Below are 20,822 nucleotides of genomic sequence, written 5' to 3'. Positions count from 1 at the left end.
GAACTTACCAAAACACAGTCCACCTCCAACATAAACCTGTTCTCCTATACCCAAATAGTAACAGACATTACCAGACCAAACAAAACCAAAAACAATGGCTCTATGCTAGATTGGATTCTAGTGTCTGACCTGAGTAAAATTTCAGCCACAGGCACATTACCTCAAACCATAAGTGATCACCTACCTGTTTATATCCTTCGGAAATACTCCCCCACCTACAATACCCACCAGAGTAAACTAACCAGGAACCTATCCAAATTCAACCCAGAAATTTTAAACAATGCCCTCCTACAAATAGGCTGGAGTGCCCTAAAAGTGCTACCCTTAGATGAGGCATTTGAACTCTTCAGTACTACATTTTTTAAATATTCTAAATAACTTAGCTCCTCTATGAGTAAAATGAATTACAACCAACCATGCTGTCTAGCTAGAGCCACAAAACAACTTATGACAAACAGAAATAGAGCATGGAAACTCTGGCATAAAACCAAAAATCCTGCTCACCTCATAGAATTTAAACAACTCTGAAATCAAGCCAAGCACTTCTTCATAATCAGAGATAAGAAAAACTGCTACTTCACATCCCAAAACAAAAACAACGCTAAGAAATTTTGGGGTACCACCTCTAGTTTCCTGGATCCAGGTAGCAAAAACAACCCATGCCCACATCCAGATAAATCCCCCAATGAAATAGCAACCCTCTTCAACACACACTTCATAGACACTATCTCCAAACTCTCTGCCACCTTCCCATAAACAAATTATAAAGCTAGCAAACATACACTCATGCAAACTTCACACAACTGCCCCAATGCTTGCTTTTCCTTCTCCCATATCCCCACAGCTACCATTCACAAATTACTACTCAAACTAAAACCCTGCACAATTGCTCCAGATAATCTACCCCCAGATTACTTACAAATGTCAGCCAAATCTATAGCCTATCCCATTAGCATATTAATCAACAGATCCCTCCAAGAGTCTCATGTACCTGTAATCTGGAAAAAAAGGCTACATGCCCCCATTTCACAAAGGTGGCCCTAACATAGATTTCACCAATTTCTGGCCAATTGCAATACTCTCCCCACTATCCAAAATCATGGAGAAATGCATCCACGCTCAGCTCCTAAATTTCCTAACAGAAAATAAGATATTATTCCCATCCCAACATGGATTCCGCCTATATCACAGTACCACCACTGCACTCCTATCATTCATGGACACTGTGACCCAAGCAAGGGACACTGGAAAAATTGTCTCCTCTCTCTTTCTGGACCTCTCCAAAGCCTTCAATACTATATCCTACCCCTTACTCCTGGCAAAGCTATCCAATCTGGAAATGTCAACCCCCCCCCCCAACTCTTAACTGGTTCTCTGATTGTCTAACCAACAGACAGCAAGCCACTAAATGGTTCCACTCTTTCTCACTATTCCTCAATATACACACAAGTTCCCCAAGGATCCATATTGGGACCTCTCCTTTTTAGCATGTTCATTAATGACTTCCACTCCACCTTCCCCCTAAATCCTGTAATAGAGTTTGCAGACAACTCAACCATTATCTGCATTGCTGACAAACTCCTAGCTAGGACCCAACATGCTTTCTCAATTACTGAGGAATGGATGAATAACAACCATCTAGCCCTTAACCCCAGCAAAACTAACCTGCTTCTATTCACCCCCAAAAAATCAACCCCCCTAAATAGAGCAGATTTTAATATTTATTCACAAAACAAAATCTGCATTAGAGCAGTATTACAAACTAAACTTCTAGGAGTTATAATAGACAAACACTTAACCTTCAATCTACACATCCAAAACTGCATAAAAAAACCCATCAGAAACAAGGCACCCTCTATAAGCATAAATTGTACCTCACACCCACCGCTAGACAAGCCCTTGCACTATCCTGTTTTCTTCCTTCACTTTTATATAGTGCGCATTTGTTCACCAACATTCAAAGCTCCTTAAAATCCAAGATCAAGTCCTGTTATAACAAGGTTGCCAGGTTCGCTACCAATGAAGCCTACTCCTCCCATCACTGTATCTCCCTATGCAAACTAAAATGGCTCAAACTTCCCCATTACCTAACCTACTTGCAGATAACCACAGCTCACAATATCATTACCAAACCTTTCAATTGTCCATCCCTCACCTCCCTGTTTACTCTCCATAAGCCCTCCCGACAACTCAGATCTGAAAATCAGTTTGTTCTTTAAGTGCAAATACCCAATGTAGCAGTTGGTCAGTAACTATTTCCAATCACATATCCTTCGAAAAGTCTCTAAAACAGCATCTCTTAGCCCTATGGCAATGTACATGTGGCTACGACTACAGAGCATCTCCCCCCACCTGATCTCACTAACTTTTTTCTCCCCTCTACTTAACAGTTATGCAGCTGTCTCTTGCTGTCTTCACTTTACAGTATTCAAAACAGATGATATATTGTACTTTGTATATTTTGTATATAATGTATACTGCCTTTGTTATTGTAGCTAGAAATTTATGATAAGATTGTATGTCTGATTTTTTTAAGTTATCTCTCTGTGTATGTCGAAAATGTGATTTTATTTAAATTTCTTTTGTATGTGGAGCTTTTCTTCCCGGGCCTCCACTGAAAATGGGCACTTTTTGGCCCAGTGGTTCATCCCGGTAAACAAATGCAAATACGTAAATAAATAAAATCTCAGGGCATTTATCATTTTTTCATGATTTTTTTCTCATGACACAGCTGCCCCCAGTAGAGACCCTCCTGCGTAAACAGGGACAGGTAGTAACACCATCCTGATGTCAGTGCAGCGGCAAGTTTCTAGCGGGAATAACAGTGATTCATTCCATCTCACAAGGCTTCCTTTTTAAGTATTCATGAAGTCCCACCTGGTGCTTTGTGCGTTTTGAATTGCTGATTTGTAGATGTATTAGCACTGGATTTAAATGATACCCTTGTTGATGTCTCCGTTTGTGAATCCAGCCTCCTGTAAATATAAGACCAAAATGCCTTTTTCTTGGAATAATGTTAACCCACACTTAATCTGTGTGTTTATATTTTATTGTCTAGGGGACACTTCATCTAAAACAAATGGATAAAAAAATATGTCTGCTGTTGTTCCATGTATTGGGGGATTTAGTTAAAAATGTCTTAATGCTTCTTGCTGTTTTCTTTCCTACAGTCAGACACTTCTTCCTTCCTGGTATAAAGAAGTAAGTGATTAAGGCCCTTACAACTCTGCGACGTGTCCTTTGGGCATACGTGCATAAGGTAGTGCTGTCAGTGGTATGCACCAACATTTCATGACTAGGAGTTTCTATGCTTCCTGTTCACTATTGTCTGTAGACATAATTTTGTAAAATGTGGTTTTATGAAGGAGATGCATTCATTGGTTGCAACAGTCAGAGTTAATATCCATCAGGTTTCTTGACTTTTGGGCCCAGATGAAGGAAAAACAGAAGTTGCTTTCCCTTTATACTTAACATTATTCAAAACCTCCATTCTTTGCTGCCCACATCAAGTCTGGTGTAGAGAGTGCTTGAATCTAGAGACCTACATAATATTCAGGCGGGGGGTTATGGTTTATTGTGTGTATCTGTTGAGCACTGTAGAATCACTTATAAACTATGTATTTTTTTTTTTTTGTTTCTGCAGCCATTTTATGTGCAGTGGCCGTAGTACTGTGTTGCAGTCTCTTTGCCTTAATCGTCAGCAAGCTAAAGGACTTGAAGCTTGCTGAAATGTATGCATTTTTTGGAGAAAGCTTCTACTTTGCCATTGGTGCTGCATGCATTTCTTCAACAGCTGCTGGGTTGAGAATTTGCCGAACCACACAACAAAGAACAGAACTGCACCCTGTGCAACACAGCAGTCTGGCAGAAGAAACCACTCACCTTCTTGGCAATGAGGGTGAGGATCATAATCAAGCAGCATATACCTAACACAGTTTGAGTGCCTCAGATGAAGGGCTAGACGTTAATGTGCAACTAGATCGTGCTGCTATAGCGGTGAATGTCATTACTTCTGTAGGCACTGAAGTAGTCTTATTTTGAAAAAGGAATCCAGGAGATATGAAAGCTGTATTAGAAAAATTCCAGATAATAAACATGTGGACAGTCAACCAAACTATTTGTCTGCCTACCTTGAACCCTTCCATTGTGTTTTATTTGTTCCATGTCAGCCCAACCCCAAGAAAAAAAAGTTTTAGAATGACCACTTTTCAGCATCAGTCTGTTTTTAGATAATTTTGTTTGTATTTTTTTCTGCACTTTCTTGCTCTTGGGTATTGTTTGGCTTTATTACAAGCCATATAGAAAGGGAACGTACTGTGTGTAGGGAGGAAAATATTGCTGTCATTTTACCACTACCATTTACTGATTAGTTTAAGTCACTGAATGTTTAGTAAAATGTCGACTTGCATAGCAGGGGTGTTGCGCCTAATACAGCAACAGAACCCCCTGTCATAAAAGATAGCTCCATTATTTAAAAGGTATTTTTCATATATTAAGGGTGTCAACCATTTATGCACATTCTGGTGATGCAAGTGTCTTGTCATGATTATAAAATGTTTGATCTTTATCTTTTTCTTGATTTTTGTGTTTTGTACTGAAGTTTATTCAGTGTTGCATATCTGAGCAGTAAATGTATTGAAGATGATTGTTAATTTTATGAAGAGTCAAGAGTCTGTGTTATTTCAGTGTTGTGTACTAGCATGTTATGTCTTACGTTCATTTTTAACTGTGCTTACAGTCATTACATGGAGTTCCTCGTTCGATATTGAGACATAACATTTTAACATTTCTTCTTGCTTTGTTCTTGTGCACACAAAACTGTATCACCGTAGGTCTTTAACAAAGTTTACTAACTATTAAATCTGAAATGGCCTTTGAACCGCATGCTAATGTAAGCATTACCTAGTAGTTATAGACCATAAGCAAAACAATGTTAAAAATGATTGTAAGATGACTGTGAGTAGCTCTACTGTAAATAAATGTGGAACTCAAGTTTAATCATGCAAAAGTGAGTTCTGAGCTGTCAGAAGACCTAACAAACGTAATTTCCAAGTGCATGCCATTTATGCTGTTTCTTGTTTGTTGTTGTGGTAGAAATCTTAGTGTTTTGTTTGTCATGAATATTTTTCTGCTGATCTGGTGCACTTGCTCTAAGTATGTAATTGTCTCTAATGGTTTTTAGTCTTAGTGCAGTGTACTTGCACATTATGTATGCATTCCTACTGGCATGCATTTTGATCCGTCATATGAAGCAAAGACATGGGGATTTATCAGACTGTAATCTGTCCATGTGCTCATTTTGAACATTAACTATGGGACACTTTTGTATTCTAGTTCAGACAAACATGTAGAACTTACTATATACAGACCATCACTGTTCAGATTTTGCAAGTTAAGTGGTATGTCTTTTAAAATGTGTTATTTACAGGGTTGCAGCATCATGCTGTCTTACATAGTGATTCACTTCTATGTAGCTTCATGCCCAAGTGGAATGGCTTGTTGAGGAGATACTTTAATGAACCACGGTATATGTTACTGATGCATTAAAAATAGTGTGAAATTAACAATGATACAGTAACAGAAAGTTTGCATATCAGGTACCTGTTTGAATTTATACATCTTTATATTTTGAGAAAGGTTCATTGATGCTTCCTCATATAATCTTGGTAATATGAGACACAATACCTGTAGCTTTCTACCTTCTATTCTTTTATGCAATGCTTTTAATAATCCTTCAGAAGGGATGGGATTATCTGAACCATAAAGCTATAGAAAACATGTACTACTGTATAGTAGTGTTGGTTAGGTATTACACTGTGTCCATTCAGCAGACCTCAGTCTATATTTACAGGAATGTCAAATCAGGATCCAATATGCTGTTTAACATGTTAATTGTTGTTCATTAGTTCATTATTTTTTTAGAAAGGATGTTTTGCTGGTGGGCCCTACCGTTCATCAGCTTAATGTCATGATACCAGGAAAGATTGAATTTCCATGTGATCATAAACCACCATTTATAAAGTAGTGAAGGCTCCTTTTTGACTCTGAATGAAACTGAAAGTCTTGAACTGAATTTATTGGTCTGCACACGGACAATGCTGGTCTTGATAATAGGTTTATAATTAAGGGGAGAGGATATATGGCAATTTAACTCGAAATTTGCTGCCCATGTTGTTCAGCTTTGTACATACAAAGTACACTGAAATGAAGAATTTTAAGTCTAAAAATGTTTGCAGTTTTCTAATAAAACTGATTATTCTCACTTAGGAATACAGTCTGTGCAAAAGTGAATCAAAGCTGAAAGAACAAAGGGGCTGCTTCAGGAACTTTTCTCTGTCCTTTAATACTTCTACATTTGGGTAATCTGTGGCTGTGTTGCAGAAAGACTAGTACCTACATGAACTGATCAGAATCCATCGTCCATCATGGAACAAAATTAGATGCTATATGAATAAACTGAATGCCAAGTTTTATGACATAAAGGGCAGGTTTTGGGCAAGGAGACTGTGATGTGTTTAAAAGGGATTACGTTCAGTAGATCAATTCTGCCAAAATGCCGAACGTTATATGGCCGCGACCATATAACTGACATTTTGGAAGCTCGAAATTAAAATAAAAACAAAAAAAAATCTTTTGTTTTTTGCAGGGGGCAAGCTCCCCTGCACCCCCACACCCACTGCTAATTAAATATACCAACTCCGAGATTGCACTACATTGAAGAAAATAGGAAATTTCCCATTCTGCAATGTACGGCGATCTCCATTCACTCTCTTCGAACTTCCGAGATGTCAGTTAAATGGTCTCGGCCATGTAACGTTCGGCATACTGGCAGTTCAGTCAACTAAAGGGAATCCATTTAAAACTCACCAAGCTGAAATTTCGGAAAGTCAGCTGATCCAAAGACTTTTCCATCCGTGCTGTACCTGTGAGTTATTGGATCCAACTTAGATCCAACATCAGTCCTTTCAGAATCTTCAGTTCAAGAGCTTTGCCTCCTCTACCCATAACACCCTTCTTTAACAACCTCTCCTCACATCTTGTTTGCAGCCATCATTTTCAGATCATGCTCAAAAGCTTTGCCAGCTTTGTGTGTTATTCAGATAGTTTAGCATAATGTTTTTGCTGTTTTCTTCTATCCTTTAATATAGCTGAATGCTAATATTAGTGGTGGTTACACTTAGGTGTAGTTTTTGATAGATTTAGTTGTTTGCTGTGCGTGTGTTTTTTCAAGGTAATTCGGTAGCTTTAAGATTTTGCTGTTTTCTTTCTTGATAATAGTTATTACAGTTTTAATAATTGTTGGTATAGATATTACTGATAAATTTAAAGTAGTTTCTTAGACACTTTTCTAGTGTGGCGTTATTTGGTATTTCCTACTTTTACCTTTTCTATAATTGAAGTGTTTGTGTCCTAGATACTTTTTTTCTGCTCCCTTAAACATGAAAAAAACTTCAGGGTTTAAAAATGTGTTCCTGTGGGCATCAACTGTCACTGCAAGATGTCCATGACAAGTGTGTTCATTGTTTGGGCACTGGCCACCTAGGCACCAAATGCCAAGTGTGTGCTGTTTTTGTTGATAGAACCCTGAATGAAAGATGATTCAAACTTGTCAAGTATATTTTTCATCCCTCTACTCCTTCTTCCTTCTCTACTATCCCTAGCAAGAAACCAGAGAAACAGGAGAAGGATGAGTCATGGGATAAGGAATCAGAGTCCTGTGGAAAAATGTGAGAAGATCGCAAATGCTCTTCCTCATCTGAGGGACAGATGGAGCCAAAGAGTACACTGCCCTTCTGCACCTCCGGCTCCAACCCCTTCATGTCCATCAGTGCTGATTCAGCCCCTATCTTCAGTGTTGTTGGTCTTGGAGTCTACACTGAGCATACCAAGCCCCTTTTTAACTAAGGATCCTACTGCCTCTTTGGGCAGACTCCAGTCTCCATTCTGACTTATTACACCAGCAGAATTATCTCCAGGACAACTGCGTCTCCCCTTCCTCAGGTTTGACCTTTACCCTTTCGGATCCAATCTGCAGATCTGCAACCACTAAGAAGTCATCAAAGCCACTTTTGTTGGCTTCCTCATCTAGGTATGCTAAATCAGTGAGGAGTCTCAAGCAGGATTAAAAATTGTTATGAGACCTGTGATTGTTATATGTTCAGTGATCACACCAATACTGTAAATTGTATAACTGTGACAATAAAGATAACCCCAGGACATATAAAATTTGTTGGGAGTATATAGACCACCAAAGTCAAGTGCTGATAACTTAGAAGGATTCAAGAAACATAAGAAGGATGAATATTAGCGGTTGGAACTTAAATTTATCAGAAACAGACTTGAATGATATTGGTTCAACAACTTCAGTAAGGAAAGTATTTACACCTTCTGTTCAGGAATATCAATTGCTTCAGATTGTAAAAAAACCTAACAGGCAACAGGACATATTAGACATTGTTTGTGTTCCTAAAGCAATTAGTGCTACTTAATATCAAGTTTTACCACTGTTGATGTGCAGTGATCATGGGGTTATAAAGGTTAATTTCTTGCTAGATAATTCTGCCAAACTAAAATATAAACCAGTGCACAGAAGCTAAATAACAGAATATAAGGAAGCAACAAAGTCACTATGTAAAATGTATTCAAGTGATGCATTCAGTGGAAAAAACTGCAGAAGGAATGTGGAATGTTTTAAAAGAAAAAAATTGTTTAAATACAAAAAAGTCCAAAACAAATGTTTAGCATTAGGATCTAGGCATACAACATCAGGATGATGTATTTCTGTAAAAACAAGATACTTGATTAAGATGAGAGACAAAAATATAAGAAATGGAAAACAGGTAAAACTAGAACTTTGAAAACTGAAATAAAGCTGGACAGAGAAATTAAACAGTGTGAGCCAAGATCAAGAAAAAAATTGAAAAAAAATTATATAAAGATATTGAGTGCAATAGGAACCCTTTCTTAGATCGATAAGATGTGGTAGGAGTATAGACAGACAAACTGATAGTCTATAGATTCAAATATTTATTCTCAGACACAACAGATTATAGATATGTTTACTAAATCTTATGCAAAGCTGTTTGGCTCCACAAAGTGAGTAATAAATTGTACTAAAACTGAGTGATAAATTGTACTAGTGACATCCAGGTAATATCAGATACTGAAATCACATTAGATTATATTGAAGAATTACGCAAACTGGAACCAAACAAAGCACAGGGGGGAGACAGAATTAGTAATAATGACTTGAGAACACTGACATGAACTTACAGTACCATTATATCTGTTATTTACTAGGTTGTGTATATATATATATATATATATATATATATATATATATGGGGAGATTCCTCATAATTGGAGACAGGTACTTGTTGAACCTGTATTTAAGGGAAAGGGAAGTAGGACAAACCTAGAGTCATACAGACCCATAAGTTTACTTTTATGTTGTGGAAGAATAACAGAGAAAGTTATGCTGGATAAATTGTAGTCAGAATTGTAAAGTTTAGGATTTGCAACCATATATCAGGATGCATATGTTGAAAGTATATCTGTTATCACCTATAACGTGATGTTCTGTAACAATATAGCGACAGCTGTGAATGAAAAATTGGGCTGTGATGTAATTTATATAGATTTAACTTCAGCATTTTATAGGGTCATACACAAAGCACTGATCAATAAATTAGAACAACTAGGTATTGATGTACTCTTGATAAGATGGATAGCTGCATGGCTTACAAGTAGGACATGGCAAGTACCATGCAGAAATTAAACAGGTGAAATTTGAGATTACGGTCAGGGTGTCCTACAGGGCTCTGTCCTAGCCCCATACTTATTTAGGTTGTATCTTTCAGATTTATCTTTTTCGTTTGAGGCGTTCTACAGTCTGTATGGAGATGACTTGAAAATGAGTAAACCGATTACGTGTTACTAGGGCGTGTCTGTAAAAGAACTTGACTGAAGTGACCATTTGGGCACTAGAGAATAATATGCTGATAAATACATCAGAAACCTCACATATGAGATATGGGAGACATAAATTGAAAGGTGAATACTTAATGCAGCACACAGTGATGGAAACTTAGATTCATTTAAGGACCTTGGCATATGGGTAGATCCAGCTTCGAGTTTTTTTTTCTAATCGTAACAGCCAATTGGTTAATGATAGTTATAGAACTGTAGATTGTATAAAAAGAATTTATAAATTCTAGGCAGTCAGAAATGATGGTCATTGTTTGTTAGATGTATTAGACCCAAACTTGAGTATGGAATAACAATATGGAAACCTTATAAGAAAACAAGCATGAGTAAACTAGAAAAAGTACAGCAGAAATTTGCCAGGAAAATCCATGGAAATTTTTAAGTTATTATAAAAGACTAAAATATCTGAACTTGTACAGTGCCTCATATAGATATTTAAGAGAATACCTTACTCGGGTATATGGAGCATTTAGAGACAACCAACTCTTTAAATGTTTGGGGTTATCAAAAAGTAGTAGAGAATCATCCGACAACCTATGTAGAAGATTCTATAGGAATGAGAAGTGTAGTAATTGGTTTTCTGAGAGATTAGCTGATGGATAGATAGATTACCAAATTTCAATAAAGTAAGCACTAGTTTAGATATTTTTAAGAACAGTTTGGACACTTATTATGAGAACATCTGTTTTGGCATATTGGCAGGCTTGAAGGGCATTATTGACCATGCTTGAAATATTTGTATGTATCAGATCTAGTGCAACTGATGCAAATCTTTCTTCAGACCCAGATGCAGCTAGGTATAATTCCCACTTTCTTGGCTCCAAGGCCTGAGGTTTTGGCTTCCAGTGTTGCTATTCCTCCCCCATTCTGAGGATGTCAGGTCTGACTGTGCTTCCCTCCCCCTGGTGATGCCAACAGCTTGACTGCTTCAGGTGCTAACTCCATCCTTGGCTTTCTTGACTCTAGCTTTGTCAAACCCAGGTACTCCTCAGAGCTGAGCATTTAGGGCCAGTGTCCTGCCGTCAGGGTCATCCTTATGGACTCTCTGAGTTGTCCTTGCCTCTAGGCACTTTGGTTCTCGATAGCTTTGCTCTGATCTTGACGGCAGAGATGATCGGGGCAGAACTAAGCACCATTGGCCCACTCAGGTATTCAGATCTGTGGCGCACTAGGTCCATCCATTCAGCTTAGGTTTCAGCCTTCGACATCATGGAGAAGATCCTTTCCCATTCAGAGATGGGGGCTTTGGCAGTTGCATTGAATCTGTCTGAATCTGTCCCATTTTCTGTACCTGTGGGGGATACCAACCTCAATGAAGGAGAGGGCTGCCCTAAATCTCCCCATAACATTGCCTCTTTGCTAACTTGCTTGAGCCTGGGCGGGGGTGGACCACTGAAACCCCTTCCCCAGAAGAGTTTTTTTCCTGGAGGCCTTTGGTGTCTAGGCTCTTAGGGTTGGGTTTCGCCTCCCTTGATCTAATAGATTGAGTATATGCCCTCTGTTTAGTTTAGTGGATCCCTGTCCCATAGTGCAATTGTTAAGGGAGGGGAACCTGGGACAGGGTGCTCTGTGATCAAGGGAGTGAGATTCTTCTGTTCCCCATGAACTGAGCCATTCCTCCTGAAACCTGGAAGAAGAATTCCAGAGTGAAGTCTGCTCTGGGGTTACTGACCTCGGAACCCAGCAGAGTGAGTTCGTTTACTGAGGTGGAAACATGTCCATTGAGCTGTTATGGCTTTCTGTGTTGAGGGTTTATATTGGATGCCTCTAAGCCTGGTAATTCTCAGATTTACTGAGGTGGAGCATGTCCATTAAGGCTGGATGGCATGGTAACCTCGTGTGAGGGAGCTTGAGTTTTAAACCGGTTTGCAACATTTCTGAGAGAGAGTTGATTCGAGCCTTGAGATCCATTTTGGGGTCTTTGATATTATGATGGGGTGTCGGGTGAAGGGGAAGGGAATATTTCATTCTGATTACCTGGGCCTGATAGTGGGATGAATAAAGAGGGGATGTGGCTCTCTTGATCTAGATGTCTCTTCACTTAGATTGTGATAATGGTTTTGAAGGAGATTGCTATCAACTTAATCTTTCAGGTCCTACTTTGGCAATCCAGTTTTAATGGGGAGAGCCTATGTGTGGTGTGAGCAACTTGTTTTCCTTGGTATTTCTCTGTTTGTGGCATTTTTTTTTAATGTATGAATATGACTATACATTTTTTTTTTAGAGACCACTGCGCTGGTTTGGCATTAGTGCTGCATTTTTGCAACTGTTTTGAGAAGGATGGTCTGTATCTGTGCTTTTGCTTTGATGCCTCGGAGAAAGTATATACTGAACAGCTTGGTCCCAGGGCTTGAAGTCTTCTGGAACTTGCCTGTACTGATGGTGAACTACTGAGCTTGTGGCTCAGCAACTCACCTACTGAACAGGAGTGACTTCAGAGCCCAGGACAGACCCCTCTTGACTCATAGAGTTTTAGTCTGAATGGTTCAGTCTTTGCTCTCTATGATGCCACATCTTGGTTGTGTCAAATGTCTGGCATGACAATATGATCTCTAGGCTATGTGGACATAGTATTAGCATGATGCCATACCTCTATTTTTGGTGACTGTTTTTGTCAAGTCAACCAGGTTCAAAAGGTGAGGTTTGCCCACTTTCCAACCAGGTATTCTGCCCTTATCAACCAGAACTGGGTAGAATTCATTCGGGTGTCAAATTGTTACTTGGCTCTGTGATGCTCCATGATGATGTCAGTCTGCTTCTTTGACCAAAGCTGATGTCAGGCTTGAAGATGATAGTTTCCAGGGTCCGTGGCTCCAGCCAGTGGGTGGGACAGGACCGGTACCACATGTAAACACATGGAGTGGGACCACTGTTGCAGTCTGAGCATGCATAGCATGGGCTGGATTATTTCCTAGCTGTTCCAGTTATGGCGATTGTAGGGATTGTGGGATTAGTTCCTCTTATTGAGATGGCTTTTGCGCAACCTGGGACCTGGGATGCCATCTGGTCCCATGGAAGCAGTGTTTCACTTCCGGAGATAGATGCTTGCTCTGAGCTTGAGGAGGGTTGTTTTTGCTGCGGGCCTTTCTGTTGCTCATTTGGGGCTTTCTGGAGGGTCGGTTTTTTGTTGTTCCTGATCAACAGGATATTAAGCTGGGTCTTGCATCCCAGGTTTTTTTTTGTTGTTTTGAAAAAACCTTATGATTGTCTCTGGTGTCCACTGTGCAATTTTTAACTGAAAACTGACTTAGCAGAGGGATTGCTGAGGATCGTAATTTTTTTTTTCGGCTCTTCAGAGGAGCCTTCTAAGATGTTTTAACTTTTGCTCTAGTAGTGATCATTTAGTTCCTTATTACCCTTTATTTATAGCAGGCAGTCTCTAACTGGGCCTGCCTTTATTTCCTTTAGTTGTGGTTTTGGGTGGGCATTTGTGATCACCATCATGGCTGATGTGAGTTGGCCATGTCCCATTGAGATTGGATTCCATGATTTGGTTGGTATTTTATGATTTTCACTGGGGCCTGGGGATTCAGTTCCGGCCACTTGGGTTTTGAGAAGTGAGAAGTTCACTAAGCTGTGGTTTTCTGGGCTTTTTGAGGGCTAGGTGAGGGTTTTAATGTGGGAAGTGTGGTTATGGGGTTGGGGTGATGATGAGGAATGAGGGATATACTTCTATGGTGGAGCATAGAGTCCATGGATTGGTAAATGTCAGGGATAGTATTGTCCCCTCTTTAATGGTGGGTCCTGTCTATGTCATCATTGTTGTGGAGTGGTGAATAGTTCCATAGCTTTTGAGTTTCAATGTTTGGGGGCTTGAGTGCTCCCTGGGCTAAGGGTTAAGAGAGTCAAGTCACTTCCAATGTTTTGATGTGGGGCAAGGTCTTCATATTCTCCAATGTTTTCCAATCTTCATGTTCTCATTCTGACTTTGGAAAAGTGGTCTGTAGGGGCCTGTAGGAGGAAAACGGTCTTTGCACTGTTATACCACATGGATGAGTTGCGATGCTTTAATGGATGCAATAATGTGCATATTGTGGTTGTCCTTGATATGTGGATATCCTTGATAAATATGGTTTTGTGGTTCAATTAGGTTTGGGTTTAATCTGAGTACTCCATTGGTGCGGTACTGGGTGGAGCTCTGAGCCTTGAACCTTGGGCAGATGTACCAGGTTTTGTCGTTCTCCAGGAGAGATCCGCACTCTCCATGCGTGCATCTTGAGCCTTAAAGACTCTGCATGTTGAGCTTCCCTACTTGTTGTGTTGCTTGTTCTTGTGGGGGGGTGGGTTTGTTTTTTGACTTTGCCTCTATGGAAAAAGGCCTGAGTTGCAAGGCAGGCCTTAGCCCAGTGGCAGCCAAAGAGGTGCTAGGTTGCAACCCGTCCCTGAGTGGAAGCTGTGATCCCAGCGTGGGCAGTGTCATCCAGGCCTGACTGACACTGATGAAAGACACTGAAACATTTGAATGACAGCAAATTGTGTTTTTTGTGATCATTTTGTCTTTGTACTGTGGCATCATTCTAGGTGATCAAAAGATTGCTGTCAAGGGCAGGTCATGCCCAGCATGGCACCATGACTCAGAGCTCCAGAGCTCTATGTCTCTTTGTAGTCCCAGGAGTCATTCACACCAGGTCTCTAGCATGTACAATGAATGAATGACTATTTGCTTATTTTTGTTTTTGGAGTGCTGAGCGATCGTGCGATCTTATCCTAGACATCCAGCTCCCCACAGGCAGCTCACCGTGACCTTTATTCAGCCTGGTGAGCGGGACGTAAGTGTGAAGTGACTATAACTAGGACTAACTAGAGTACTGTGCCTTCAGTGCTTTATGCTAGGGCTGCTGGCTGTAGCACACTGACTTTGTGGGTTATGTGTGTTGTGTGTGTTTTGTTTTGAGGTAGCGTTTGCTTGGATGTCTGCTTTGGAGGTCTCTGTTGCTTAGGTAGATTTTTATTTTTGGTGCAGGCCCATCCACATCCTAGTTGTTCCCCACTCTGGATGCCTTGTAGCTCCGATGTCTCAGAGGGCATGGGGAGAACCTGACATGGTAGAACCAATCCCCAGGAAACCAGATAAAATTTTGGTCTCTCCTAAAGACAAACCCCACTGAAGCAAGGTTCATGCTCAGCACACCATCATGATTACAGCTGTCATCAAAAATAACCTCTTCAATGAGAGTTCTGCAGTCTATTCTCCCACGGGGCAAATATAATGGATGTATCCCATGGGACAGGGGTGGTCTGCACAACCAAGGCTTCAGATATTTAGATGTTGAAAGTTGTGTCCAGGGGTTATGCAGTCCCCTTTTTGTTCACTCTCAAAAATCCCTTCCAGATGTGCCACACCACCAGAGAAGGGAAGCAGCAGTGGAATTTCAAAAACTGCTCATCAACCGAATCATCCAAAAGTACCATCAGACCAGAGAGGATCCAGGGTCTATTGGAGATTCTTTTTAGTACTGAAGAAAAAGAAGGCCCTCAGACCCATTTTGGATTTCAGATAATTGAACCAGTTTGTCAAACAGACCATAGTCATGGTTCACTCTATTCTACCTGTTCTGAGAAAAGACGACTGGATCCACTCAGTGGATCTCGGGGATTCCTGCCATCACATAAGGATAGTGAGACATTCCAGGAGATTTCTGCACTTTTGGCTGGGGAGCTAGTCTTTACCAGTTTTGGGCTCTTCCCTTTGGTTTCACCAAAAGCACGGTAGCCTGGCTCAGGCTGCAAGGTTTCCAGATCTCCCCCTACCTGGGCAATTGGCTCCTTACTGTCCCATGAAGGCATCCCAAATCAAAGCTTTGTCTGTTCATAGGTGTAACAGTGAATTATGAGAAGTCCAGCCTGGAACCAGTTCAAGTACTAAAATGTATTGGTTGCCATTAGTATACAGTCAGTCTGGCAGCCACACCACCATTATCATGACTGAATTCTCTTCGCCTATAGATTTCTCACATCCTGCACATTCACAAACCTGATGCTGGTTTAGTTCATTTCCTTCAGCAAATAGCGAGGTTCCATATGAGAGTATTGCAGTCAACTTCACCAGTTCAGTGGTCCTGTCTAACTCATTGTATGAACTTCCAGTGTCACTAATACATGCTTGTCATCACCACATTCGATTGTGGTTATAATTTCCTGTGGTTGTGGCAGGTTGACCTTTTGTTATTCCACAACCCCAGGCCATACTGACTACAGACACTTCCCTACTGGGGTGGGAGTGGCAGCAATTTGATGGTAAAACTGTCCAAGGTCACAGTGCAAGACAAATCTTCATGAAAACTATCCTCCTAGTGTTGCAGGTCTTTCAGAACCTTCTTCCCAAGAATGTGATTGCCACCCAGACTGACAATACATCAGTGATGTGGTATCTGAACAAACAAGGAAGAAGCTGGTGATGTCCTGTCAGAGGTTTTTAATCACAGTGCACATCCCAGGGAAGTCCAAAAATCTTGCAAACAGTCTGAGCAGGAACAGTCTTCTGCCTCATGAGTGATTCCTGAATACAGATATAGTAGTGCTGATTTTCAGCTGTGGGGGCACATGCTGCTGCATCCTGTTTACTTCCCTGTGCAAAAAGAAGTCCAGGTCTTCTTTATGCCTATTCCCCAACTACTTTGATGATATGTTTCTGCAGATGACAGCCCATTGCAGAGTGACTGTCATCCTCATTGCCCCATTCTGGCCCCATCATGTTTAGCTCCCCTTCCTTTGGCCTTACCTGCTTTTCCCGTCCTGGGTGCTAGACTCTGTTCTTGGTTTGATTTCACTTACTTTGGGGTTAAATCCCCCTGATCTTCACTCCCTCAAACTAAGAGCATTTTTTTTCCATTTCTGATGGCCAGGAATCAAAAACTCTTTCACATCTTTTCATCCTTTCAGACATTTTCCATCAGAAATATTTCCACTAGTAAATGGAAGAATTTTTCCATTGGGGCATCTTCTAAGGGCTTGAATCCCTTTTCTGCCCCCATAGATGCTATTCTGGACTTCTTTGCTGGTCTTTTTTATGATGGTCTTAGCTATTGTACTATTAAAGTGCAGCTGGCTGCCATTTCTAACTTTCGTATTGATATGGATAATACCTGTGTGTTGGCTCTTAGGCTGTCGGAGACTTTTTTGAGGGGCATGTTTTTATTATATCCACCTGTTTGGGATCTGGTGTCTTACTGGACCCTTCCTCTGCTGTTTTAAATTCTCAGTAGACCCCCCCCCCCCGAACCATCAGCCATGGTGTCTTTAAAATTTTCATGGAAAACTCTGCTTTTGATGGCTATCACTTCAAGCAAAAGAGTATCTGAACTTCAAGCACTATCCTTGGTGTTTACTTATCTGATCTTTCATAAAGGAAGTGTTACCTTAAGGACCAACCCTTCCTTTCCGCCCAAGGTTGTTTTGAAGTCTTATTTGAACCAACCCATTCATTTGGTGGTTTTCTTCCCAAATTTCAGTAACCAGGGAGAATATTTGCTTCATTGTTTGATGTTCATGGACAACTCAGATGCTACTTGGACAGAACCAAAAGTTTTAGAAAATCTGACCAACTTTTTTTTATTCTTTTCTAAATCAAAATTTAGTAAGCCTGTTTCCAAAGTGACCATATCCAGATGGCTCTCCACTTTTTTTCCTTTGCATACTCCCTAAAAGGCATTTCTTTACCTGTGAAGCCTAAAGGTCAGTCTTCGATAAATGATATTTGTGCTACAGTTACTTGGTTTAACTCTCATGCCTCTGTGTTCTGTTACAAGCTGGATGTTTAGTCAAGGTCCAGAGATACTTTTGGTTCCACCATTTTGCAGAATTTTATCTCCTAGGCCCACCCTGGGTTTTTGCTGGTTGGGGACTCTGTCCCATAGGTTGAGAATGGATGGAAAAGGCAACATCAGATAAGAACGTTGTGTACTTAACATAACAATAGATCCAAGTGTCTCAACCATCCTTTCCCTTGTGCCCTCTACAAATTATCTTTTATTGAGTGCTCCTGACCTGCCTTGCCATCTGGTCTTGAAGTTAGTGTAAGAGGGTCCCTTTTTGCTATCCTCTGTTTATTTCCTGCAAATTGATCATCCTGTTTGTAATGTTTTATTATTCTGAGAGTGTTTATGAGGTAAACTTGATCTGAGGAGAGGCTGTTAGAGTGAAGAATTATGGATAGAGGAGGAGGATCTCTTGGACTAAAGATTCTGAAGTGGCTGGTAATGATCCGATAACCCACAGGCTGAGATGGATGGAAGAAGGCAACACTGGTCTTTTGTAATGTTGGTACCATCAGCACATGAAGTCAGAGATCTTAATTTAATCCTGATGTAAGTGAAGTAAGGATGGGTCTTCAGAGTGAGAAAGCACACTCTACAACCTGTCCCTAGCATGTTACTGAGCTCATTGTGAGTGTCTGATTCTAAGGCCTCTGTAGTGCTACAACAGTGTGAAACCTAAGGCAAGTAGAATAAGTAGTACAGTGGTCTGCTGGATAATACTGCATGCAAATGAGGTGGTCCAGGGGCACAACTAATGTAAATTAGGCATGTGTTCTGCCCCACAGCCTGACTTCCAGATTGAAATAATGTGTTACAATGATTCAAAGACAAATTTTACTATGCTATTTTGGAGCAAAGTAGTGGGACTGAATACTCTATCTTGTATAGATGTAATGGGGCAGTCAGGTGGTAGGGCATGTGAAGCTGTGTGTGTCTGTATGTCAGAACAGCATTGTGTGGCTTGGTGGGGGAGCACTAAAGCAGTTGTTGCATCTTTACTAAGTGTCCAATTCAGAAATATGGAAAGGTGTCACTAATTAGCTTTTGTTCCATCTGGCTCTTGCATGTCTCTGAATTATTAGGCCTTTCACATTACTAGAGCGTACATTGTAGTGCTGCTAGTGCTATAGATCTAACCTTTCTGATTACCTCCCTAAGTACTAAATATCAGAATGCCAGACTGGTTGAAGAATGATGGCTATAAATTCTAGGTGTGGACTAGATATAAGAAAACTGGGTTGTGGCATGGCTGAGGAGGCATTTGCCATGATTAAAGCTCTCTGTTATCCAGCTCTTGGTACCAGAGTGCCAAAAAAGACAAAGTTTATATGTTTTGCATTTTCAGGAACCATAGAAAAACATTACTGGCCTTAAGATGCAGAGTAGAAGTAAGTATTATTGGAAGAAGGGGAAGGGATATCCATATTTTCTGAATCTTACATATGCAGCTCAGCAAAGAAGAAAATATTATTTTCACATGTGAGAGTTCGGTTGAAAAACAAATGTTATGTACTCACCATAACAATCTATCTCTGTTGTGTATGTTCATCCTTCCCCAACCAATGGGTCACAGATCCGACCTCAAATCTGACTTTGGCCACTTCTAAAGATTTGGCTCTGTAGCTCAAGCTCCTTCCCTACCCATAATCCTCCTGTATGGCTAGACTTACTTCAGATCAAGTTTGCAATCCATTCAACCTACATCACTGTCTGTAGCACCAAATATAAAATAATGCATTATAACTACCAATAAACTCCCAGTCAGACTGCATGAAAGAAAAAAAAAGAAGGAAGAAAGGACTGAAGCCCATCAACAGCCATGATGCACTTCATGTCAAACTAGGAAACCAAGGAATAAAACTGTTCAAGTAGGACGGGGGTTGGAGGTCGGGAGGTTGAGGACGGAAGAAAACGGAAACACAGATGCATTGTTATGGGAGGGTACATTACCTTTGTATCTGAAGTTATCTTTTTCATACATCACTCAACTGATGGGACAAAGTCCCCAGCTAGAAAAAATCCAGGGTGGTCCTCAAGGAAGGATATTCCAGAGTACAGCTGAACCAACTAATGCTCTATTTCTAGAAAGAATGTTGTAGTGAGCAATAAATGTAAGACCAAGTGGCAGCTCCATAGATGGCTTGTATAGAAACTCTAGGCCAGAAATCTGAGGATGTGGCCACAGATCTAGTGGAGTGTGCCTTAGGAGGTTTAGGAAGAGTTCGTTCATTTTCCCTATAGACAAAAATAAATGCAGTCTGTGAGACATTTGGCTAAAGTTATCTTTGAAAATGATTTACCAAGTTTGACTTTGGAAAAAGAAACAAATAACTAGTCTGATTATCTGAAATCTTTCATTCCGTGGAGATAAAATTAAAGTTGTCTGTGAACATCCAGTAGATGCAGCATGTATTCATCTTTGTTAGAAAAATTTGGAAAGAAAACAGGAAGGTTGATGGACTGATTTGCAGCTGTTTCTAAAGCTACCTTAGGTACAAAAGAAAGATTAGTACAGAGAGGCAGCGTGTCCTTTTGCAAAATTAGATATGTCAACTAAGGGGAAAGAGCCTGGAGTTCTGATATCCATCTGGCCAATGTGATCATGATCAGAAAATAGTTTTCCATTACAAAAACTTTAAGCCAACCTTGGCAACTGTTCAAGGGGGGGGGGGGCAAGTCGGGGCTTGAAGAGGTATAGTTAAATCCCATGCTGGAGTAGGATCCTTAATAGGGGTTCGCAGTAAGAAGGTACCTTTGAGAAAGGCTTTGCAGAGTCTACATGACGCTAGTGAGGAATTATGTCCTACATGAAAATTTGAGATAGCTGCAAGTTGGATCTTTATACTAGAATAACCAGCACCACTGTGAAAAATAGAAGCAAGAAAATCTAGGGTACCTGAAATAGGTGCCAACAAAGGATCTAATTGCCTCTGGACAGCCCAAAGGGAGATTTTTTTTCCATTTGCTCTTATACAACTTCCTAGTAGAATCCTTCGGAGAGGATATGAGGACATGTTGAACTGGGGAGGAAAACCTGGACTGTCTAGCGATCATTGTTTTTACTTCCATTCCGTCGGT

The 20,822-nt window shown here is 40.4% G+C and overlaps 1 protein-coding gene across 1 annotated transcript in view; it reads left to right on the top strand.

Annotated features, from left to right (window-relative positions):
• Positions 1 to 6,024, top strand: part of LOC122795769 (transmembrane protein 127-like) — a 369,642-nt gene extending 363,618 nt beyond the window's left edge. The window contains exon 3 of the mRNA XM_044064092.1: positions 3,644 to 6,024. Coding sequence (XP_043920027.1) covers positions 3,644 to 3,930 — 287 coding nt within the window. The 3' untranslated portion in view covers positions 3,931 to 6,024. The remainder of the gene's footprint in view (positions 1 to 3,643) is intronic.
• Positions 6,025 to 20,822: the final 14,798 nt, after the last annotated feature.

The sequence above is a fragment of the Protopterus annectens genome, chromosome 2.part2 (genome assembly GCF_019279795.1).
Source record: "Protopterus annectens isolate FY-2018-M chromosome 2.part2, PAN1.0, whole genome shotgun sequence".
Classification (NCBI taxonomy): Eukaryota; Metazoa; Chordata; order Ceratodontiformes; family Protopteridae; genus Protopterus; species Protopterus annectens.
This window is presented reverse-complemented; position numbering and strand designations above follow the sequence as displayed.